We start from the raw sequence: 25,430 nt of genomic DNA on the forward strand, positions 1-25,430 counted from the left end.
GAGTTTAATCGGGTGTATAGTATTAAAGGCCGAGCTAAAATCTATAAACAGGATGCGTGCATAGGTGTTCGGTGATTCCAGATGATGTAGGGAATAGTGAAGAGCTAAGTTGATAGCATCCTCAACAGACCGGTTGGCACTATATGCAAATTGGAAAGGGTCCATGATGGGGGCAGTGTGAATTTTCAGATAGGTGAGGACTATGTGCTCAAAGGCCTTCATGGCGACTGATGTTAATGCCACAGGTCTATAATCGTTCAGGCAGCTCACCTTGGAGGACTTGGGCACAGGGATGATAATGGATGATTTAAAACACTGCGGGACTCTACATTGGCTGAGGGAGGTGTTAAAGATGGAGGTGAACACAGGGGCCAGCTGAGCTGCACAGTGGTTGAGAGCAGCGGGGCTGAGGTTGTCAGGCCCTGCCGCTTTTCTTTTATTAAGATTTTTGAAGGCCGCCCTAACCACCTCCTCAGAGATGGTGAATGGTGCTGAGTTAGGTGGGGCGGGAGGCATGGATGGCGGGGTGGCATTGTCAAAGCGTGCATAAAAAGTGTTCAGTTTTTCCGGTAAATCCGGATCCTCGTCTGGGATGGGAACAGGACGTTTTTTGTAGTCCGTCATCGTCTGTAGATGTTTCCAGACTTCTCTTGAATTGTGGGTTTTGAATTGTGGGTTTTGAGTTGTTGTTCCAATTTGTTTGAATAAGCTAATTTTGCTTTCCGAATTGCAGACCTGAGTTCGTATTTTGCTGATTTATACTGATCCTTGTTACAGTTGGTGTAGGCTGCATTTTTCTTTTTGCGAAGAAGTTGTATGTGTTTGTTGAACCAGGGTTTACCATTGCTGGGTATTGTGACAGTTTTGTAGGGGACGCACAGTTCTTCACAGTAGCGGACGTATGACGTCACCACGTCAGTGTACACGTCGATGTTGTTGCCGGATGCGTCGAGGAAGAGTCCCAGTCAGTACATTCAAAACATCCCCTTAGCGTTTCGATGACATCCTCTGACCAGGACTTAACGGTTATTGTTTTTGGCTTGATGGATTTCAGTTTTTGTTTGTATGTGGGGATAAGCAGCAGCATTACATGATCGGATCTGCCCAGTGGAGCACGAGGAAAGGCACGGTAAGCGCCAGTGATGTTAGTGTAACAATGATCCAATGTATTGTTTTCTCTGCTCGGGCATGTAACTTGCTGAGTGTAGTTAGGAAGTTCTTTTGTTAGACAGCTGTGGTTGAAATCGCCCAAGGCTATAATGATGGAGTCCGGATGCGAGCTTTCCATGGAGGAAATGTGGTGTGATAAAATATCCATAGCCGTGTTAGCATTAGCATCGGGTGGAACATAGACGCCAATTAACACAACAGATTTGCCCACCTCACAAAACTTTGTCAAAGGCCTTGTTAAAGCCCATGTACATAATGTGGATGGTACACAAAAATGCTGGAGAAACTCAGTGGGTGCAGCAGCATCTATAGAGCGAAGGAAATAGGCAACGTTTTGGGCCGAAACCCTTCTTAATGTGGATACAAGGAACTACAGAAGCTGGTTTACAGGAAAGAAAGACGCAAACAGCTGAAGTAATTCAGTAGGTCGGGCAGCATCTCTAGAGAACATGGAAGGTGACTTTTCAGTGACATGCATAGGTGACCATGCTGAAGAAGGGTCCCGACCCGACAAATCACCTATCCATGTTCTCCAGAGATGCTACGTGACCTGCTGATTTATTCCGGCTCTTTGTGTCCATATGGATCAGGTCCATTGCCCTGCCTTTATCTATCCTGTTAGTGATCTGTTTAAAAATAAACTCTACCAGATTGATGAGATGATTTCCCACACACAAAGCCGTGCTAACACTAACCAGTTCATGTCTATCCAACTGTTGGTATATCCTGTCTCTAAGAATGCCCTCTGACAACTTTTCCACCACTGATGTTATGCTCACTGGCCTGTAATTCCCTGTCCTGTCCTTGCTGCCCTTCTGAAATAATGGTACAACATTAACCACCCTCCAGTATTCTGGAGCTAAAGAAGATGCAAATATCTCTGCAAAAAGCCTCCGCAGTTTCCTCCCTAACTTCCCACAAGGTCCAGGATGCATGCTAACGTGCTGGCGTTTATTGACCTTAATGCGCTTGATATTGCCAATACCTCCTCCTTTGGAAGTCGTCGATGATCTAAGGCATCATAACTCCTATGCCTCATTCCTTAGTTTCCTCGACCTTCTCCTCAGTAAAATTGGATGAGAAATATTCATTTAATATCACCTCCCGTCTCTTGTTGTCTACACAAAGATGGCCATGTTGATCTTTCAGGGAACCTATTCTTTCTCTTACCACCCTTTACTGTGGCCTCTGTTTACTCTTAATATACCTATAAAAACTTAGTTTTTCTTTTCTCTGACGTGGCTTGACCTGCTGGATATCTCCAGCACTTTCTATTTTCATTTCCACTGCAAGAAAATTGTTTTATCTATGCTTCTTTTGTATTTATCTATGCTTTATTTATTTGCTTTTCAGAGAAAATGGCACTGTGCAAGTTGCCTGTCATTGTTGTACACCATATAATCTATGGATCCTATGGATCAGGCAGCAACTGTGGTGGCAATAGACTAACAACAGTTTGGGTCCCTTCTTCAGTCTCGAGAAGTCTTCAGTCTGAAGAAGAGTCCAGACACAAAATTTGCCCACTCCCTCCCCAGATGCAGATGTTGCTTGACCTGCTGTTTCTCCAGCACTTTGTTTTTGCTGCTGACTGTCATATTTCTGCAGTTGTATTAAGATTGTGCTATAATATTTCATACCGGTCTCTCTTGTGACAGAAATGAAGTCTGTGCAAAACTTTATTGAACATTATCATCTTGGTTCCAGTCATATTAAATTAGAAAGATAGCAATATCTTTGTCTTCACCATTTGGATTGAAATTAGGCAGATTTCAAGGAAATAAAATCAGATAGATTCCCAATTTCATGCCAGTAAAGTCAAAAATGTTTTGTGTTCCTCATAGCATGAAGCTTATTCTCTACAGAGGCCAATAAGTTTTTTTTATTGTTTACATTCGGCAAGCATTATGAAAAAAAATCATAATCCGCCTGGCTGGAATCAGCAGTCTAAAGAAGGGACCAGACCCGAAATGCCATCTGTACATTCCCTTCAGATATGCTGCCTGACCTCCATCAGTTTTTTTTTTTGCAGGCAATAATACCAGATCTATGGTGAATGCGTACAAAAAGTAACTTTACATATTTAAGAGTGCTTCATTATGTTCCAATCTAAACCACTTTGCATTCTGAATGCACACAAGGGGAAACAGGCTTATTTATCCTGTTATCCTGATATTGTTAATGTTTTTCTACAACAGCATTAATTGCAAGACTCTAAGAATGAAACAATTTCATCCTTGGCCTCAGGGTAACATTTCATCACTTTAAGAGCCTTGTTTATTTTGTTCTCCAGGCTACTTCTAAAGGCTGTCAAATGAAACACATGTAGCATTTGTGGACCAAAATTATTTAACATGCTGTAAATGGGCTGGATGGGTTGGAGTTTGTAAAATGTGTGCAGGATAGTTTTTTGCAGCAATACATAGAAGTACCTACTAGAGAAGGGGCGGTGCTGGACCTCCTGTTAGGAAATGAGACGGGTCAGGTGGCAGAGGTATGCGTTGGGGAACAGTTCGGGACCAGTGATCACAATACCATTAGTTTCAATATAATTATGGAGAGGGTCAGAACTGGACCTAGGGTTGATATTTTTGATTGGAGAAAGGCTAACTTTGAGGAGATGCGAAAGGATTTAAAAGGAGTAAATTGGGACAGTTTGTTTTATGGGAAAGATGTGGAAGAGAAATGGAGGACATTTAAAGGTGACATTTTAAGAGTACAGAATCTTTATGTCTCTGTTCGGTTGAAAGGAAATAGTAAAAATTGTAAAGAGCCATGGTTTTCAAGGGAAATTGGACACTTGGTTCGGAAAAAGAGAGAGATCTACAATAATTATAGGCAGCATGGAGTAAATGAGGTGCTTGAGGAGTATAAAGAATGTAAAAAGAATCTTAAGAAAGAAATTAGAAAAGCTAAAAGAAGATATGAGGTTGCTTTGGCAAGTAAGGTGATAGTAAATCCAAAGGGTTTCTACAGCTATATTAATAGCAAAAGGATAACGAGGGATAAAATTGGTCCATTAAAGAGTCAGAGTGGACAGCTATCTGCAGAGCCAAAAGAGATGGGGGAGATATTGAACAATTTATTTTCTTCGGCATTCACCAAGGAGAAGTATATTGAATTATGTGAGGTAAGGAAAACAAGTAGAGTAGCTATGGAAACTATGAGGTTCAAAGTAAAAGAAGTACTGACACTTTTGAGAAATATAAAAGTGGATAAGTCTCCAGGTCCGGACAGGATATTCCCTAGGACATTGAGCGAAGTTAGAAATAGCAGGGGCTATGACAGAAATATTTCAAATGTCATTAGAAACGGGAATAGTACCGGAGGATTGGCGTACTGGGCATGTTGTTCCATTGTTTAAAAAGGGGTCTAAGAGTAAACCTAGCAATTATAGATTGTTAGTTTGACGTCAGTGGTGGGCAAATTAATGGAAAGGATACTTAGAGATAATGTATATAAGCATCTGGATAAACGGTCTGATTAGGAACAGTCAACATGGATTTGTGCCTGGAAGGTCAATGTTTGACTAATCTTCTTGAATTTTTTGAAGAGGTTACTCGGGAAATTGATGAGGGTAAAGCAGTGGATGTTGTATATATGGACTTCAGTAAGGCCTTTGACAAGGTTCCTCATGGAAAGTTGGTTAAGAAGGTTCAATGGTTGGGTATTAATGGTGGAGTAACAAGATGGATTCAACAGTGGCTGAATGGGAGATGCCAGAGGGTAATGGTGGATGGTTGTTTGTCAGGTTGGAGGCCAGTGACTAGTGGGGTGCCACAGGGATCTGTGTTGGGTCCACTGTTGTTTGTCATGTACATCAATGATCTGGATGATGGTGTGGTAAATTGGATTAGTAAGTATGCAGATGATACTAAGATAAGTGGGGTTGTGGATAATGAAGTAGATTTTCAAAGTCGACGGAGAGATTTATGCCAGTTGGAAGAGTGGGCTGAAAGATGGCAGATGGAGTTTAATGCTGATAAGTGTGAGGTGCTACATCTTGGTAGGACAAATCAAAATAGGACGTACATGGTAAATGGTAGGGAATTGAAGAATGCAGGTGAACAGAGGGATCTGGGAATAACTGTGCACAGTTCCCTGAAAGTGGAATCTCATGTAGATAGGGTGGTAAAGAAAGCTTTTGGTGTGCTGGCCTTTATAAATTAGAGCATTGAGTAAAGAAGTTGGGATGTAATGTTAAAATTGTACAAGGCATTGGTGAGGCCATTTCTGGAGTATGGTGTACAATTTTGGTCGCCTAATTATAGGAAGGATGTCAACAAAATAGAGAGAGTACATAGGAGATTTACTAGAATGTTGCCTGGGTTTCGGCAACTAAGTTACAGAGAAAGGCTGAACAAGTTAGGACTTTATTCTTTGGAGCGCAGAAGGTTAAGGGGGGACTTGATATAGGTCTTTAAAATGATGAGAGGGATAGACAGAGTTGACCTGGATAAGATTTTCCCACAGAGTAGGGAAGATTCAAACAAGGGGACATGACTTGAGAATTAAGGGACAGAAGTTTAGGGGTAACATGAGGGGGAACTTCTTTACTCGGAGAGTGGTGGCTGTGTGGAATGAGCTTCCAGTGAAGGTGGTGGAGGCAGGTTCGTTTTTATCATTTAAAAATAAATTGGATAGTTATATGGATGGGAAAGGAATGGAGGGTTATGGTCTGAGCGCAGGTATATGGGACTAGGAGAGAATACGTGTTCGGCACGGACTAGAAGGGTCGAGATGGCCTGTTTCCGTGCTGTAATTGTTATATGGTTATAAATCAGGAGAGAATGAGCATAAAGATTTTGTAAAGGTTTACTGCAATGTACAGCTGCTCCAACTTACTTTTATTGTGTTCAGATAACAACCACCAAATGTTTGTGTGTACTAAGACTTTGCTTTGGCTCATATTTTACTGTGTGAAAATAAAACTAATACAGGTAAATAAAATGAATTCAAGCACAAAGAATATTGAAAGCAGCTGATTTAGATGCAGCTCAACAAAGTTCCACATGAAGCCCTTGAAGACAATTCAGTAAGAATTGAAATGAAAGTGAATGTGCCATATAACTTCAGCATGCTTGCAAAATTGATGTCCGAGGGGCTGGGCATTGCTGGCACGTCTAGCATTTGCTTCCCAGAAGTTTCATTGAAGGTACTTGATGGTGCTGTTACTTTGTGAATTCAGGAATTTTGATTCAGTTATTATGTGGAAGGGTTTATATATACATATATATATATATGTGTGTGTGTGTGTGTGTGTGTGTGTGTGTGTGTGTGTGTGTGTGTGTGTGTGTGTGTGTGTGTGTGTGTGTGTGTGTGTGTGTGTGTGTGTGTGTGTGTGTGTGTGTGTGTGTGTGTGTGTGTGTGTGTGTGTGTGTGTGTGTGTGTGTGTGTGTGTGTGTGTGTGTGTGTGTGTGTGTGTTGTGTGGAATGTGTGTGTGTGTGTGTGTGTAAAATGAACAGGTGCTGAAATGAGTGAATAAATAGGGTGCTGATAGGGTTCCAATCAACCAGACTTACTTATTTAGAATATTGCCAAGCTATTTGAGTGCTGTTAACAAAGTACTGATCCTGGCAAGCGAGGAGCTCCTGATTTTACAGAATAGCCGTGTTTTTATAGAATAGCTGTGGAAAGGCAGGTCAATGACTTGATGTAGAACATCAAATCTCTAACCTGCGTTCATTGCCTCCGTGTTTTGACAGTATTTCTGTCAAATTTCTGGCCAATTACAATACCTAGGATGTCAGTAGCAGGAGATTTGATAATGAGAAGAGAGGTGATTCGTGTTGCTCTTGTAGAAGATGCAGATATTCTCATATTGTGTACTTGAATCAAACTCGCCATGATTTGGTCTACAAGTTATCCTGGCCCCTGTACTCTGCCGCAGCAATTCTTCAGAACCTTTACTATAGCCCAACATTTTAGACTTGCATCATTAGTTGCCAAGCCGCTGAGGATGTCTTCCAGTGGCATGGGCTTGGAAGTTGGGAAAAAGATCTTGTATTGAATGTTCTAAAGTAGCATTGTGAGATTTGCTCATATGTTCATAAGTTCTAGGAGCAGAATTAGGCCATTCGGCCCATCAAGCCTACTCCGCCATTTAATCATGGCTGATCTATCTTCCTCTCTCAACCCTATGCGGTGCCACTAGGGGCGCTGTATTGAAGGCAGCCTCTGCCTACAGTCTGTTCGTTTTCAATCTTTAAAAAAAAAAATTTAGTCAGTTTTAAAATTTGTTTTGGGGGATCTTTAACTTTTCTATGTGGGGGAGGGGGGTAGGGTAAGGTGGAAACTGTTTCCCAATCACTTCCTGGTGAGGACGCGACTATTCTCCGAGTCTCGTCCTCGCCCCCTCCTCGCAGCCTACCACCTGGATTGGAGCAGCCTTTCCTGCCGGGGACCGGACCAGAACTTCAACAGCGGCGGCGCAGCACTGGATTCACCGCGGAGCGGGCGATGCCTTACCTGGATCGCCGTGTGGAGCTCCGGAGCGTTGGGCCGCTGCTCCAATATTGCAGAGCTGTGGTTTGGAGAGCTTCCAGCACGGGCGGCGCTGACTTCAACATCGCGGAGCCCTGGGGCCCTTTGCCGAGGGCCCCCAGAGTTGCATCTCCGCCCAGCGCGGCCTGCGGTTTTCGGGAGCTGCGGACTCCGGTAGGAGGTGCCCGACTTGGATGTCCAAGCCGCTGAGGAGGTCATCCAGTCCCGAAGTCGGACTTCCATCACCCCAGCGAGCGGGCCTGATCATCGGGCCGCCCGTAGTGGCGACAGCGCGGGGTTTGGGAGCCCCCCCGACCACAGGAGGACAACAGAGGAGGATGACTGAATTTTTGGAGCCTTCTCTCACAGTGGGAATTTGATCTCGCTGTGTGGGGATGTCTGTGTTAAACACTATCGTGTTCTGTGATCTTTATTATTTGTATGACTCTATGGCGACCACACATTTCACTGTACCAATTGGTACGTGACAAATAAATGTATCTTGTATCTTGTATTCTGCTGCATTCGCCCCATAAGCCCTGACACCCATACAAATCGAGAATCTGTCAATCTCCGCAATGAGTTCCTCTGAGCTGTAGTGTATTTTTTATTTCTTCATATTCTGCGTGCTTTAAGTCCAGCCAGCAATTATTTCCCATCTATGATTGTCCCCGAGTAGATCATGGTGAGCTATCTTTTAGAACCAGTGCAGTCCTTCCCATCAAGCTACTCCAATAATGTATTTCAGGAGAAAGTTTCAGGATTTAGAACCAACGACAAAGAAGAAGCAGTAATACACTTTGAAATCGGGTTGGTATGTGGTTCGGAATGGAATGGAATGCCCAGTTGATGGTATTCCCATGACCTGAAGCCCTTCCCTAAAGGTTGCAGCACTGGGAGGTGCTGTTGAGATGGCAGAGCCTAGATATGGCTGTGCATTTTACAGAAGATACTGTGCTGATAGTGGAGGGAATGAATGTTTAATGTGGAGGATGGAATATTGGTCAAGCCAAATACTTTGTTCTGGAATGTTCTGAGTCTTGATTTGACTGTACAGCACTCGTGCAGGCAAGTGCAGAGTGCAGCATCTTACTTCTCTGTGCCTTATATATGATGGAAGGCCTTTGTAGTATTAGGAGGTGAGTCACCCAGCCTCTGATCTGTCCTTGTAGCCATGATATTAATGTGGCTGACTTCATTGAATATTTTTCTAAAGATGACCTCCAGAAAGTAGATCATGGGGGGTTTTGACAATGGTAATTGCTCTATAAGTTCAGTCCCTTATGAAACATCCACTGGACTCATTATTGTCAGAGCCAAGCAGAGAAGACTCGATCAAAATACTGTGGTGTGCAAGCTCACAAGTCTGTGAGGTGTACTTCAACCAGCTAGGTCATTTGTACAGATCTAGGGGCTAACTATAAGCATGATGGACCCTTTTATGCACAGGTATTCTAAGTCTGCTGACATCTATCTCATTGTTGAGTGCATATCAAAAGCTATTGGGGACTCTTTAGGGGAGGGAAGATTAAGGTCAGACATTCAATATTATGTGCTATTATGTAATAGTAGAGAGAAAAAAAACATTTCTATTGGAAAAATTCCAGTGATCAGAAATCACAGATTTAAGGTAATTTTCAAAAGAACTAGAGGGAAAACGCAGAGATTTCTTCTGTTTATGCATCACATTATTATTCTGGAATGGATTGCTCAGATTATAAAATTCAATAGTTATATTCAAAATACAATTGGACAAGAACTTGTAATATAAAAGGTTACACCAGTCTGCAGAAAGATAAGTGCAAATAACCAGATCACCCCTTCTATTGCCATCCTCCATAATATTATGAACAAGATGTTCTATTTCATGTTCCAAGTGAACAGGATATTGATTTCATCTCAGTTTATCTATGATTTCATTAATTTTGAGTATGAAACGATATGTTTAACAGCATATATACAAGGAAAGTGGATAAATGGATAAAGTAGGCATGTACATAAGACTGTATTTGAGTTTGCAGGAGGTAATAGATCTCCTGAAATGCTTGTTACAGCCAATTTCATAGCACAGTGGCAGGGAACATAAGGGAAATAATATAAAAAGCTGCAGAAGACTAATCAGCCCCTTGTACTTGCTTTGCCATTCAATAGGACCCAGCACTGTCCTCAGCACCATTTTACCACGCTCTTCTAAAACCCCTTGAGTCCTTTGTAGTTCAAATTCCTGTCAATATTGGTTTCTTATTGCCACGTGTGCCGACCTGCACCAAAAAACTTTGTTTGCGTGATATCCAGTCAAATTATACCATACACGAGAACAATCAAGCCATACACATGAACAACAGGGGAGAAATATAACCAGAGGGCAGAATACACTATCACAGCATTATAGCATTACAACTCATAGAAAGTGCAGCCAAACAAAGTGCAGGGGCATCAATGAGGTAGGTTGAGAGGTTGGGACTACACTCTTAGCTTGTGAGAGTATTGTTCAGTGGGGGAAGAAACTGTTTCTGTATCTAGGGGTATGCATTGTCAAGCTTTCGTATCTTCTACCCGAAGGGCGAGGGGGAAGAGGGCATGGTCCAGATGTAAATGCTTTTTGAATATGTTGGCTGCTTTTCAGAGGCAGCGTGAAGTGTGGATGGAGTTGATGAGGAGAGCTGGGCAACATCCACAACTCTCTGCATTTTCTTGCAGCCTTGAGGAGAGGTGTTGCCAAACCAAACTGTGATGCATCCCGATAGGATGTTTTCTGTGGTGCATCTGTAGAGGTTGGTAAGGATAATTGGGGACCTTGCTGGACATCCCGAGTCTTCTGATGTAGTATAGGTATTTGTGTGCTTTCGCGGTCTTAGCTTCACTGGCATCAGTCCAGGGCAGATTGTTGGTAAAATTAACACCTTGGAACTGGAAACTCTCACCACCTCCACTTTGACACCATTAATGCTGATTGTATAGTAAAATTCCTCAGATATGCAGAAAATGCACAATATGTCATAACTGAGAGGCCTTTTTTTCCTACTGTATCTCTTTAAGATTCAATGACACACTGTTTCAGGGAGAGCCTCAGGTTTCTTCCTCACGTTCCTGGGATAAATAAGGTCCTCCTGAATCCAGAGGTAACTTCCGTCATGCACTACAATTCCAATTTGTACATTGTCATTTTAACGTGGATTAGTATCATGCTTTGAGTGCAGCTTGTTTTCTTAGAATCTGGAAGTCAGCAGTATTGTTGCAGTTGCAATGTAGACACTTCTTGGCTTCCACCCCAAGCTCAGGAGGGGTCTTCATGTTAATATTATGACCATTATTCACTAGGACATGTCACTTATAGGGATTGTTTTAATTTTGCTTCTTGTATGTATTAGCATCAGTATATTACAATTTCAATAAGCAGTCAAAAAGTAAGGACAAATGCAAAGCATAATATATATATATATATATGTGTGTGTGTGTGTATATGTGTATATATATATATATGGATGTGTGTGTGTGTGTATATATATATATATATATATATGTATATATATATCTATATATCCCCGTGTGTGTGTCTCTCCCCCCCTGTATATATATATATATATATCTATATCTCTCTGTGTGTATATATATATATATGTGTGTGTGTGTGTGTGTGTGTATATATATACATGTATGCATATATATATATATATATATGAATGGAAATGCTATATGCTATATATATATATATATATATATATATATATAGCATTTCCATTCGGTTAAAGAAGAACACATTCAGTTTTTAATTAAAAGGATAATAATTCAGTCCCTTTGCAAGAGAAAGTCATTTTTCTGCTGTGAGTCACTGGTGCTAATTTGGATCTAAATTAACTATTTAGACTTGCAAAGGCCATCGTAATGAAAATTGATTAAAATGGCAGAAACAGCAACTCAGACACCATGTGATAGCAAGCTCCAGCTTATTGTCATCAATGCTCCACTTGTTTAATGGGCTGGTGAATGAGAATCAAAGAAGGTGTGATTAGTATACAGTATAACAGGCTAACATGTTATAGAAAAGCAAATTGCATTGCCAATAAAATCATTTCATATACTTTGCACTGAGCAATAAGCTTGCACTGTTTGTTGCTTGGCCAACAAAATAAACATAACAGAGCATTTGAGGGATGTTTTGTATACATATGGGTGTAAAATGTTAATCATTTTTGTCCTTTTCTAGGAGTGACAACAGTACTTACAATGACAACTCTGAGTATCAGTGCTCGAAACTCTCTTCCTAAAGTTGCTTATGCCACTGCCATGGACTGGTTTATTGCAGTCTGCTATGCCTTTGTGTTTTCTGCACTAATAGAATTTGCCACAGTAAATTATTTTACGAAAAGAGGCTGGGCTTGGGATGGCAAAAGTGTTGTGAATGATAAGGTAAGGTTTCCTTTATCTACATTTAATAGAATCATAAGATGGAAATAATTAAAATAATATGTTCTGTATGATTACATAATATTCTCTCCTCCTAGATGTAATGGATAAGTTCAGTGCCTTTTGTACCACAGAGCAATACAAGCCATGTTCACAATACTGAATTTGCTGACATGACCCTTAGGGGAACAGGACTATAATAATAATATTTGGCATCTTAGTACTGGAGATAAAAAGAAAGACCTTGTATATTTGCTAAATCATGAATCTTGTCAAAAAACAGAACACATGGCCAGGTAACTAGTGTTTCAGTGAAATAGCATTTTGCGGATAGTGAACACAACTCTATAAGTGTTAAGGTTGTATTGAATAGGGGTAGGTCCGGACCTTGCGGGAAGGTATTGGAGTGAGGCAAGTTACAATGTTTTTAAACAGGAGCTCAAGAGAATATATTTGGGGCAGTTGTTATTGGGCAAGTCCATGTCTGACATGTGGGAGTCTTTTAAAGGCCAGTTGATTGCAATTCAGGACTAGTACATTCTGATATGGAAGAGGGATAAGGATGACAAAAGCAATTATAACTTTGGTCAACAAGAAAAAGGAAGTACATGCAAAGTTTAAAAGGGTGGAATCAAACAAGGCCTTTAAGGAATATAAAGTAAAAATGAAAGAACTCAATTGGCATGGGCAAAACGGGTCACAAAATAACTTTGGCAAGCAGACTTTTAAAAAAAACCCTAGTTTTTTAATAACCAAAAAACCTATGCATACATTAAAAACAAAAGGTCAACCAGGAAGAAGGTAGAGCTGCTTAAGAATAAAGGGGGGAATTTCTGCTTGGCATCAGGGGAAAAAGGCCACATACTAAGAAAGTACTTTGCATCTTTATTTACCAAGTGAAAGGACTAGGAGGATAGTTTGGTTTATTTTATTGTTGCGTGTATCGAAGTACAGAGAAAAGCTTTTGTTGCATGCCAACCAATCTGCGGAAAGACCAGACGTGATGACAATCGAGCCATCCGCAGTGTACAGATACTTGATAAAGGGAATAACGTTCAGTAAATTCCGAATCAAGGGCCTTTAGAGATTAAGAAGGAGGAGGTGTTGGGGCTCATGAAGATCATTAATGTGGATAAATCCCCAGGTTTTGAAGGAATCAATCCCAGATTATTAAAAGAAGCAAGAGAGGAGATTGCTGGAGCCTTGATAAAGATCTTTGCATCTTCTCTACCTCCAGGCAAGGTCCTGAAGGATTGGAAAATAGCTAATGTTGTTCCTTTTTTAAAGACAATGAGATAATCCAGGGTATTTATAGGCATGTGAGCCTCATAACGGTGGTGAGGAGCTGATGGGAGAGGATTCTTAAGGTAGAATTTCCTCCCATTTGGAACATAATTAACTTATTAGGGCCAGTCAGAATGGCTTTGTAGGCAGCAGGTCATGTCCAACCAACGTGATAATGTTTTGTTGAGGAGGTGACAAAAGTGATCGTGAAGGTAGTGTGGTGGATGCTGTCTACATTTTGGTAAGGCATTTGATAATATCCCTCACGGTAGACTAATCCAGAAGATTAAGAAGCACAAGATTAACAGTGACTTGGTCATATGGATTCATAACTGGCTTACTGGCAGAAGAAAGGGTCATAGTGTACGGATAATTTTCAGGCTGGAAGTTTATGACCAGTGGAGTTCCACAGGGATGGGTGCTGGGATCTTTGTTGTATCACCAGATTAGCCTACGTAGTAACATGGATCTGCAGATGCTAGTTTTCAAAGAGGGTTGGAGTACACAGTGAGTCAGACAGCATGTCTGGAGAACATAGATAGGTGACCTTTTGGATTGAGACCCTTCTTCAGACTGATTGTGGTTGAGAATGGGGGAAATAAAGCAGGAAGAGAGGAGGGGCAGGACAAAGCCAGGTAGGCAATATGTGAATACAGGTGAGGGGGAGGTTTGATAGGCAGATGGTTGGACAAAAGCCAGAGATGAAAATACGTTAGGCTAGAGGAAAGAATGTAGGTGGAAGGGGAGGGGGAGAAGAGAAACAGGTGTGGGTCCAGGTTCGGTACAGGAACCAGATCAGCCTTAGTTGTGAAGTCTTATTATATCACGTCAGATGCCTGAACCAGAATACAATTGTGGTGATTGAGGACAGTCAGGGATGAAGGATTTTCCCCACTATTACAATGGGAATGAATTAAGTATCAAATGAATACATGTAAATTGACATCCTATTTTCTGTTCCAATCAGAAAATCATGCAGAGTGGTAATTCATTGAACACAATTTGTGCTGCTGCTTCGACCAATATCTCTTTAATATTTATAGAGTGATAAATATATTAAAAATACAGCGAGTTGTATTTATTGTTTACAGTCCATTGAATGATGAAACCACACAACTCCTATCTGAGTTCTCAATTGTAATGAAAACACAACAAACTTGATCAAAATACAAAAGTGCTGGAGGAACTATTAGGCAGCATCTGTGGAGGGAATGGACAGATGTCATTTCAGGTTGAGACTCTTCTTCAGACTGACAGAAATAGGGGGGGAAACTAATTTTTTAAAAAGAGAGATTGAGGCTGGACAAAGCTCAGCAAGAGATCAGCTCGCCCGTGCTCTGGAATAATAAACACCGTCAGACCCTGATGCTCATAGTAAAGATACAACTTTATTCCGCTAGCGGGGGTGGGAAAGTCACTGCAAGTATGGTCACATACTTGCCAGCTCCTCGCAGTCCCACTCAATTATTTTGTGCACAGGCAGTATATTTATACACGAGTAGTCACAGGTCCAGCTAACCACACAATTAACACATTTCTGCACTGGCTCTTATTGTCTAGAACAGACTTGTTTTTCTCCACAGTACTACTTGGTATCAGGCCTCTTCCCTTTTTAGTCACAACACCCTTTGCAGTTCTGCAAAACCACCTGTTATTCATTAGCTAGCAATTCTAAGTAAGTAAAGCAGGCTCACCACGTGCAACATACAATCTGTCACGTACATATTAACTCTTAAACTCCCATCCTCCTCTACACAAGCAAGCAGTAGTTTCTCAATTATAAAGTTATTTTACATGGCTTGTTATTGGAGACATATTTGAACTTTAATCACATGATTTTATTCCCTTTGTTTTCTTGCTCCTCCCCCAAAGTATGACGAGACAAGGTTTATGTCACTATAGAGATGTTCTAAAAATATATATTACATTCAAAGTTTAGCATTCCTAAGAACGTGGAAATGTATTACTTTCCTCTGGTATCATTGCAGCCATTGATGTTAAAACTTTGTACATAAATGATAAAAAGTCTAGCAAGATTTTTGTCCATTGGTATAAAATGTCTGAGAGCAGATCAAGACTTCTATCTCTCCCATGTTACGCACTGTCCCCAGTGTTTTACCTTACACCCAATTTTCATGAACAGTCATTAATTTATCGATTCATACAGGGCACTTAAAATGGTATGATACTGCAGGCTGGAGATTGCAATATGCTGATATGTTCAGAAATAATCCAGCATAGGGGAACCACACAATCTTTATCTGATCCCGCAAGGGATCATTATGTTTGCTCCATGAGCTTAACACCAAATATATTCAAAGCATTACTCCATGGGACATTGGTACTCACTCACAAAGTGCAAACTTTGTATTGTATTGGGCCTCGCCAAGGTGGATTTTGTTGGTGCAATTAATGGTCCTCAAGGGCCTGTCCCACTTGGCCGTCATTTGCACCTCATTTACGCATCATATGTAAATTAGGTCAACGCGTCGTGATGCGCGATGCCGCACGCAAATCACGTGTCAGCACAGCCGTCTGGTGCTTGTGACGTCATTAGAATACCATGCGGCACGCGGCGATGCATGGTTACGGACGTTGACGCAAGGTGACGTAACCACGCGTCACCACATAATACGTCGCGACGCCAGCATACGATGCCAATGCGTCAGTGTGTATACGCGATACGTCACGCAGGTGACACGCGAGGATTTTGTTACACTACGAAATCCTGGGCGTCGCGGGATACCGCGCGCCACCACATGCGATTCCACACCTCGCCATGCGCAATGCGTGCGTCACCCACTCGCACCCCACGCGTCACGACACATTGACCTATTTTATATATAACGCGTAAATGAGGCGCAAATGATGGCCAAGTGGGACAGGCCCTTTAGCCTGAACTGCTGTTTGAAGTAAGAATCTGGCAGTTACAGGATGGGAAACGCTGTTTCTCTGATATTTAATTAGACAATAGTGTGAGAATCACAGGTCAAGATCCCTTTCGCCCACCTCTTAAAGTAGAGGGCCTTGCAAAACAACAAAAACCTCATCCATCAACGCATCAAGAAACATGAACATTGACTTCTCCAATTTTCCAGTAGCCCTAGTTGGCTCCTCCCCTTATCTGCTCTCCCTCAGCCATCTGGCTCCTCCTCTACCTTTCTCCTTTCTCCCCCCCCCCCCCCCCCCCCTACACACACACACACACACACACATCAGTCTGATGAAGGGTTTCAGGCCAAAACTTTGCCTATTTTCTTCATTCCATAGATGTTGCCGCACCCGCTGAGTTTCTCCAGCACTTTTGTCTACCATCAAGAAACAGACCATGTTTCTATTCCACGGCTAACTTCCTGATACATTGCGACGCTCATGAAAGGAATAATCTTTCCTAAAGCGTCAGATCATCCTCCCAAAGTCTGGTTGAGGCTAACATTTCATTGATGCGTATTCCTGCTTCAAAGTGCAGCGACAATGACAAGCATGTTCTGCATCCCAATTGGTGCCTCTGGTGGGTTCACTACTATATCCAAGTCATGTGCATAGCAGTGCATGGTTCAAATCCCCACGTTGCGCTCCGAGCAACAGGATGTATGCAATCAATTTTGCAGTCTGATTCAATGGTCGAGTGCTTAAAATTATCTGGAGTACAATCTCTAGGCCTTTGTGTTAGAAATCAATAACATATAAGGGATGTTTCTATTATTTGTGGTTCAAGCACATGATTGATATTTTGTCCTCCATTTAAACATTCCTCATTTAGCGATGCTGACATCAGAATAAAACAGGCTCGAACTACCTGTATATGACTTCATCTTGATAACATTATACAAAAAGAATCAACACACAAGCTTTTTAAACAATGTTTCAAATGATTCATAATTTTAGCAGAATCTTCCACAGCAGCCCTTGGTGAACATGTAAATTCAGCGCCATCTGCTAATTCACAGTTGATTTTTTCTACTTGGACGAATAAGTAAAGACACTTAAAAAAAAAATCGAATTTAATTATGAGTAATATACATGGAATACAAAATATTGTAATAATATTGTATTTTAATGCATGTTTGTATCTTTAGCAAGCTGTTTTCTGATGGGGTAAAGTGAAACTTTTTTGGGAATTGATTATATTCATAAATAATCTTAATGAGATCAGCCCAAACAGATAAGAATGACTATTCACAACTTCTGCTACATGATTGGTTATAACTTTGAAATTATATTATTTGCTTGAATCATAATAAGGTTTGAAACTATATTAGTGGAATTAGTAGAAACTTTATTGAAGTTCCACACCAAACTGACCCATATGGATGCGTCTCAGAAAGACATGGCTGAGTAACAGTTCGATCAGCATACACTGGGTGAGCAGCAAAAACACCAAACCTCAGAAAAAAAGTGGCTAGCTTTTCACTTTCAGTGCCTTTCTCTAGATATATTGCAAATCATGAGTCATTTTAAATGTGGTATTAACTCGTTTGTGAGTTATGTGAATCTTGTGTGAAACTTTTTCAAACTTTGCAGCTGTTTTTATTAAAAGGGCGGAAAAAAACAAGCTGCTGAAAACTGTTGAGATTTGTGGCTAAATAAAAATTGGTAAAGTCCATTCAATTTATAAAAAATGTTAAAAAAAAAAGGGCAGCCCAGTGGTACCTTGTAGAGTTGCTTCCTTACAATGCCAGAGACCCGAGTTCAATCCTGACCACGGGTGCTGGCTGTACGGAGTTCTACGTTCTTCCTGTGACCGCATGGGTGTTCTCTGGGTTTTCCTTTCCTCCCACATTCCTAAGACGTGCAGGTTTGTAGATTAATTCGCTTCTGTAATTTATCCCTAACGTGCAGAATAAAATTAGTGTATGGGTGACTGCTGGCCAGCGTTGAATTGGTGGGCCAAAAGGCCTGTTTCTACACTGTCTCTAAACTAAACTAAACCAAACACAACATTGGAACATCAGTGGGAAAAACATCTTTAGTTGATGGTTCTACATCTGGTACAATTATATTTTCCTGTTAGCAAATGTACGTTGGTCCCATTAACTTTAGTTGAGACTAAGTATTTGGAGTTGAACAAAACCATACACTAATATTCTCTTCCCCTTTAGTGCAGGTAATCTAAGAAGAATTTCTGGCTCGTTACATCAGATGTTGCTTCGTAAATGCCTGAACAATCACTGTTCATCTCATTTATTTGACGTTTTCCAAATATAGTTTTTGATATGGAAATTGGGATAGAGTGATTAAAAACATGTTTTCGAACACTTTACAATTTCCATCCGGGGTTCCACTAAAGTCCCACTGGAACCTAACACATGATACATCATTTAACTTTTTGAAAGTGGATGGGTTAATGCAAAACTGATATTCATTGCATGTTGTGTTATTTATTGAACATCTTGGAGATGAAATTGAAATGCTTAATTAAATAATTGAACTATGTCTATATATGTGGAAAAATGTGAAGTATATTTCAATCTAGAATGTGTAATGCAGATTTAATTTCAATTTAAATCTCTGTATTATTGACCTAATACATTTCAAATTAATGATGCTTGTGAGTACAAATTGCAATATCTACTTGAAGATACAAAGTAGAAGAAAATAGCCAGCAATGATAGTGATATTCATCACACAAACTTTGTGAACTCGTGACACTGACACAGAAGTAGACTGGTAACAGCCGATAGATAATCTACAGTATACTGCATTGTGTTGTGCACTCCCAAGATAAATTAAATAGTTATAACATTTCCAAAAATCAGTTCAAAATTTTGAGACCAGACTTGTGGTTTAGAAATGATTCTATAAGAGATTTAGAAAATATTTTGAAATAAATATATATTTTTAAATCTCTAGATTTTATTAATGGATTTTGAAATGATTAACACAATTCATCTTTAGATATTTCTATCACTCAAATAATAGGATTATCCAGAAAAGCCATTCTTTTTTGTAAGGCACTTAATTTAGTTTAGAGATACAGCACGAAAACAGGCCCTTCGGCCCACCGAGTTCACGCCGACCAGCAATCCCTGCACACTAACACTATCCTACACATGAGGAACAATTTACATTTATGCCAAGCTAATTAGCCTACAAACCTGTACGTCTTTGAAGTAGCTCTGGGACAATACCCACGCAGGTAACAGGGAGAACAGCAGCCATGGTCAAGATTTAACCCGGGTCACTGGGTTGCTGAAGAACTAAAGTCACACTTCTGTCAGGTGTCCCTAATGGGCATTGATGAACCATAAGGGTCTTAAAAGAGCAAAGCAGGAGTTTAATGGTTGCCATTACTGATGTTATCTGGAGTCAATGGGTGTTTTCAAGAGAGATTTAGTTCTTCGGGCAAACGGAATCAAAGGATATGGGGAAAGAGCAGGATACTGATTTTAGATGGTCAGCAATGATCATATTAAATGGTGGTGCTGGCTCAAAGGGCCGAATGGCCTACTCCTGCACCTATTTTCTATGCTTTTATCTCTTATTTAAAAATCCCAGATTCATTTAATCAACTAAATTTAAAATCCCAGCTGCTTTGATAGGATTTGAATTTGTGTCTAAACTTTAGAATTGCCAGTACTATAATCACAATACTACTAGCTCTTTGAAAGAGCTGTCATGGGAAATATGAACCAAATAGCCCAATCCTGCACTGTATGGTTTGATGAGTTTCCATCAAATAATGATGAAATTAATGAATTACTTTTTCTTACTTTTGCAGAAGAAAAAAAAGGCTTCCGTCATGAAGAAAAATAATGCTTATGCAGTGGCAGTTGCCAATTATGCACCTAATATCACCAAGGACTCAGTATTGCCAACAATTGCGAAGAGTGCAACTGCAGAGCCAAAAGAGGCCAAACCAGAGACCAAGCCACAGGAGGCCAAGAAAACATTTAACAGCGTAAGCAAAATTGACAGAATGTCCAGGATAATGTTCCCAGTTTTATTTGGAACTTTCAATTTAGTGTACTGGGCTACATACTTAAACAGAGAACCAGTTATTAAAGAGATAAAGAATGATGCCACAACATAATCATTGATGCAATTTAAGCGTGTGGAATTTCTAAAGGATGATGATGCCAAATACAACCGGTAATTGCTAATCTATGTACTTTGGTATGTTTTTGAATTAAACCTTTACTTTATCATGTTTCATTCAGAAAAGACCTGCAGAATCCATGCAACCCATGTGTCAATTTATAAAAACGATTCAAGCTACAAACTCAATGAAGGAACAATTGACATAAGCTATTGGAACAGTAAATTGATTAGTTATAACAACAGACACAGATGTCATTTTTAATATGATAGTCTGGACGATAGTCTGGACAGTAATCTGGCTGAGCAGACCACACAACTATTGCAGAATCCACATGTTTTTCATTGTAATCAAAGGATTACAAATCAAAAGCTTTTACAATGGGTTGTCATCATTCTGCCAGGTTACTGGCCAGGTGAAAGATTGAAATCTGCTTCCTTAAAGTATGATGGGCAAAGCATGGGATTATGAATTCAAATGAGCCACAATGTTTACAAGGTTTTGCATAACAGATACATAGTCAAAGGAGTTCATATGTTAGCACTTATTGGTTGAATTAAACAATTAGGTTACTACTCCTATGATTTTTAAAAATGTAATACCACATGTTATATGAAAGTGTTGATGGTTAAAAGTAGTATCTAGTGATTTTTAATTTCCTGTGTCTAATACACAATTTACTTTGGTTCAAGTGCAAAACTTTAACTTGTAAAAAAAAGTTTATATATTGTGCAAGAAATACTTTACGTTTAAAGAAACGCAAAAGCTAGGTTTCTCTAAAAAAAAATCTTATAACACAACTTTAATGTTTACTTTATTGTATTTCTTCCACATTTGTTTTGTGTTGCCATTTTGGTTTTAATGTTGAATATTGATGCATGTGATTTGGGGATTTGCATGATGATACCGGTGCCGAGGTCATAGAGCAGATCCTGTGACTAACCCAACAATGGCATCATACAATGCACAGAAAAAATTGCCTCACTAACCACATTAACATCTCTGAAATCCATTTTATCTTCAGAACCAACTTTAACATTGCAGAACCTTGAGGGATACAATAAAGAAAAGTTAACCCAAAGCTGTGTTTGATAGATTTCCTTCCAAGATTTTGGTCCAAGTCAAGATATTTTGTTAGATATTTTGTAAAGCAAAACATAAAAAAATCAGGGGATTGCAATTTAAGTAACACAATTATTTTCTCCTAGAATCATTTCTAAAATGTGCTGCAATTTTGATAAGTTAACAACCTGCAAAATTGTGTGAACAATGAGTGCCATTTATTTTTTGTGTGTGTTTCTTTTATTAATCAACAAGTAGAAACATGACATTAAATTGTTGGCAGGTCTTGGTGTTTACATGTTGTCTTTATCGTAGAAATTGATTATTTTACAGATGATGAAAGATAAAAGGGCCAATTTTAACTTGGGTTTGGGAATTGGTAATGATGAGGCTGAAGCAGGTGATGTGCAGTCAAGTCAGAGGCATTCAGAGAGCACGATGTAGGTCCTTCGGCCCACAGGTACTTATCTATGCTGATTCATTTCTCAAGACCTTCCCTTAGCCTTTGGCATTATCAAATGTTTATCTAAATAAATGTGACTACTCAATTTCACGATTCATTTCTATTTGCTATTTCTCAACCCATCTTACTGAATTTAATTCTGTAGCCAAAGACAATTCTCCAGAACACCACCAACTATCTTCAATGTCATCTGCAAACTTACTTATCTTATCTCCTACAATCACATCCATATTGTAAATGCATATAAGAAAGAGCAAGGCTCCCAGAGCCAATTCCTACAGTACCCATTATGTCACAGACTTTTAATCACTAAAATAACCTTTAATCATCTCCTTCAACTTCCTATCTTAGCTTTTGAACCAGTCTCTCATGCAGAACCCTGCCAAAGAACGCACTGAAATCCATGTAGGCTACATCATTGCAATAGTCTCATTCACACACCTAGTCACCTCCTCAAACACCCACTCAGTTAATCAGACGGAATCTCCCATTTTCAAAATTGATCCTTGATCAATTACTGCTTCTCCCAGTGTATACTTGAGACACTCGGAGAAAGAATATTGATTGACGCGGCTTGTAATTGCCAGCCTTACTCCTGTTGCCCATCTTGAACAGAGGCACCACAATCACTGGCCACCAGTCATCCAGCACTTCTTCTGTGACCTGAGGAAAATTTACCATTTCCATCAGAGCTTCTCCATCTCCTCACTTGTAATGTGAGGCCTGGGAAACTTCAACTCCTGGACTTACTTTGTATTTCACAACAGGATACCAGCTCTCACTGCTGCTTGCAATAAATTGGCAAATTTTCTCAATCTTTTGCTGTATGTCTACAGCAGACTCAGATCACCGGTAAAGCCACTTGGTGCTTGTTAAATCCAGGAGGACCATTAACAGCAGAACGGTCGTTGTAACCTAATTTTCCACTGGGTTCCGATAACAGGATCCAGAGTTGCATTTTTAGAGAGGCATGTTTTAGGTATGCAGCAGAGCACCAAATTTATATTTAACTATTGATGCTCCTCTGGTGCTGGAAAATCATTAAACTAATTTAGGAAGTTTTATTCTTAAAACCTCAAGTTAAATCTCATCTGCCCTTCGCGGAAAGTACAACTTAAATCTGTTGAGGATTTTGTTGGAGTGATTGACTCTCATTCTTTTAGATTTTTAGAATGTTATGTTAAGCGAAGAAAATTAAAACTTTGGACACAGATCTATAACAAAAATAAAGAAAATTATGTTTTTCTAGTATTTACTCAATTATAATGCATGCAAGTACAGAAAAAAAAGAACGTTAATAAGCAGAAATAAAACTGTGCAATGGAAAGTGGAAAAAAACATATCTCAATTATTATGGTGATGTCCTTTTATTTGTGTTCCCTCCTGGGATTGTTCCTTTGTGAAGGAAATGTTTTCATAGGCAATGTGGCATGATTATATCAAATTCCTTAGTTTATGGTGTAGGAAAAGTTCCATAACCTAATCCTAACAGACACACAGATGTTTACCAATATTATTTATATATGCCAAAGAAAAACCTTATCACAGATTCTATCTTATCTAATATTGAATGTGAATTGGCCGCACTGCTCCAAATAAGGATGTTATAGATTGCATGCTTACTAAGCAATAATGAATGAAAAGTATACCATTACTACGTAATTACTTCTGGTATTGGTCTGATCAAAAGAAACTTAATAACCCGTCTCTGCTCCAGTAATGCAAACCTATAAATAAATTGGACACTTTTCAGGTTCACATAATATGTATGTGTCTCAAATGTTTTTTCTTTTTTAACAAAATTTGAAATCTCAGTGAATAGGAAAAAGTGCTTATGCATAAATGCGGTATAATGGTAAAACCATGAAAGCTACAAAAATGAAGATTGCTACATTAAGCCTGACTGGAATCCTAATGAAGCCTCAATATTCCAAACCTTGGGGTTGAACTCCATTGTAGGGAAAACGATTCGGGTGTTTCAAAATTGACAGTGTACATTAAGCAGGTACAATTTCCCCAGTGGTGTTTCCTAATCACCCATCACTCCTATGGAAAGCCAGCAGGAATGTTGAAGAAATGGCTTAAATGGCATTTTGCGCCAGGTTTCTGCTGTGGGTATGAATCTATAACATTTCCCCCAACAAGTCATGGAAAATCTACGTCTGCTAATTATTCCATGATCATTTCAGATTTTGTTTATTGAGCAACGTCTTCATGTAAAATATAGAAACATCCTACTCAATTTCATTCTATTACAGTTATATTCACATGAGTAAATATTGAAGCACATTTGCTGGGTAAGATATTGAATTAAGTACCAAAATTGATAAAGTGAGTTGATAATAAATTATTTATTGGACAATTTTATTTTCCAAGCAGAGAACTAGAAAGTTGTTCTGGATTTACAATTGAGGGATACCAGCTAATTCTAATGGCCAGAAAAACATCCATTTGGTGGCCCACCTAGAGTTGGCACTGAGAGGAGACTGATTGGCACTGATGGCAGACAAAGAGTGGATACCCCACTTACACTCAATTTAGGCATTGGTGAGGCATTGGAATCTGCCAGTAAGAGAGGTCAGTGAAGACTGGACTTCCCAGCCGGGAGAAATATTCTTACTCCTCCTGATCACTTATAGATAGTCTTGCTAATGACCTTTTGGTCCTGCCTACAGAATTTAATGAATCTAAAGAACGGTCCAAAACATCACCCATCCTTCTTCTCCAGAGATGCTGCCTGTCCCATTGAATTGCTCCAGCACTTTAGGTCTATCTTCGGTATAAACCAGCATCTGCATTTCCTTTCCCTACAGAATTAATTAGTTGTAACATTCTTTATGGTCATACAAGAAAGATTTTTTGTTTGTAGCTATACCTCACCATACTTGCATATCACAATAAACTCGACTTGATTTGTACATTGTATGTCACAGTAATTGGGCCATTAAAATAGTTGCATTACTCTTTTATCTTTTGAAGTAATATGACCCTGATTTTCATGGAATTAATGAACCACACAGATTGTTCAAGCATCAGTTTCAAGAGGCTGAGAACTGGGCTCTAAACTCCAATCCTGTGCTGTGCTTTGTGAGACTGAGTTTTGATGCTCATGAGGGAATGGGTTTCCATTTCTCCAATGTGGAAGTGGGCAATAGGCGTAGAAGTTAGACACAAAAAGCTGGAGTAACTCAGCGGATCGGGCAGCATCTCTGGAGAAAAGGAATAGGTGGCGTTTTGAATCGAGACCCTTCTTCTGACTCGACCAGAAACATTACCTATTCCTTTTCTCCAGAGATGCTGCCTGACCCGCTGAGTTACTCCAGCTTTTTGTGTCTATCATCAGTGTAAACCACCATCTGCACTTCCTTCCTGCACAGCGAGTGTAGAAGTCACCCATTACAAAATAAGTTTATGCGAACTTTCCCCCTAGATAAGTAAGTAGTAATGTGAAATATAATTATTTTGGACTCTCACTGTGGCTTGGAAAATATCATGTCGTAAATTGATCGCTTTCCACATACAAA

The 25,430-nt window shown here is 39.8% G+C and overlaps 1 protein-coding gene across 4 annotated transcripts in view; it reads left to right on the forward strand.

Moving 5' to 3' along the window:
• The window catches only part of LOC129697963 (gamma-aminobutyric acid receptor subunit alpha-2-like), a 201,182-nt gene extending 176,054 nt beyond the window's left edge, over positions 1-25,128 (forward strand). For 3 of the 4 annotated variants that reach the window (XM_055636750.1, XM_055636740.1, XM_055636761.1), the window contains 2 exons: positions 11,859-12,061; positions 20,064-25,127. In XM_055636750.1, coding sequence (XP_055492725.1) covers positions 11,859-12,061; positions 20,064-20,375 — 515 coding nt within the window. In that variant the 3' untranslated portion in view covers positions 20,376-25,127. Of the gene's footprint in view, positions 1-11,858; positions 12,062-20,063 lie in introns of all 4 variants that reach the window. The other variant, XM_055636732.1, reaches the window with a different exon arrangement.
• Positions 25,129-25,430: the final 302 nt, after the last annotated feature.

Source organism: Leucoraja erinacea, chromosome 1, assembly GCF_028641065.1.
Source record: "Leucoraja erinacea ecotype New England chromosome 1, Leri_hhj_1, whole genome shotgun sequence".
NCBI classification, from domain to species: Eukaryota; Metazoa; Chordata; class Chondrichthyes; order Rajiformes; family Rajidae; genus Leucoraja; species Leucoraja erinaceus.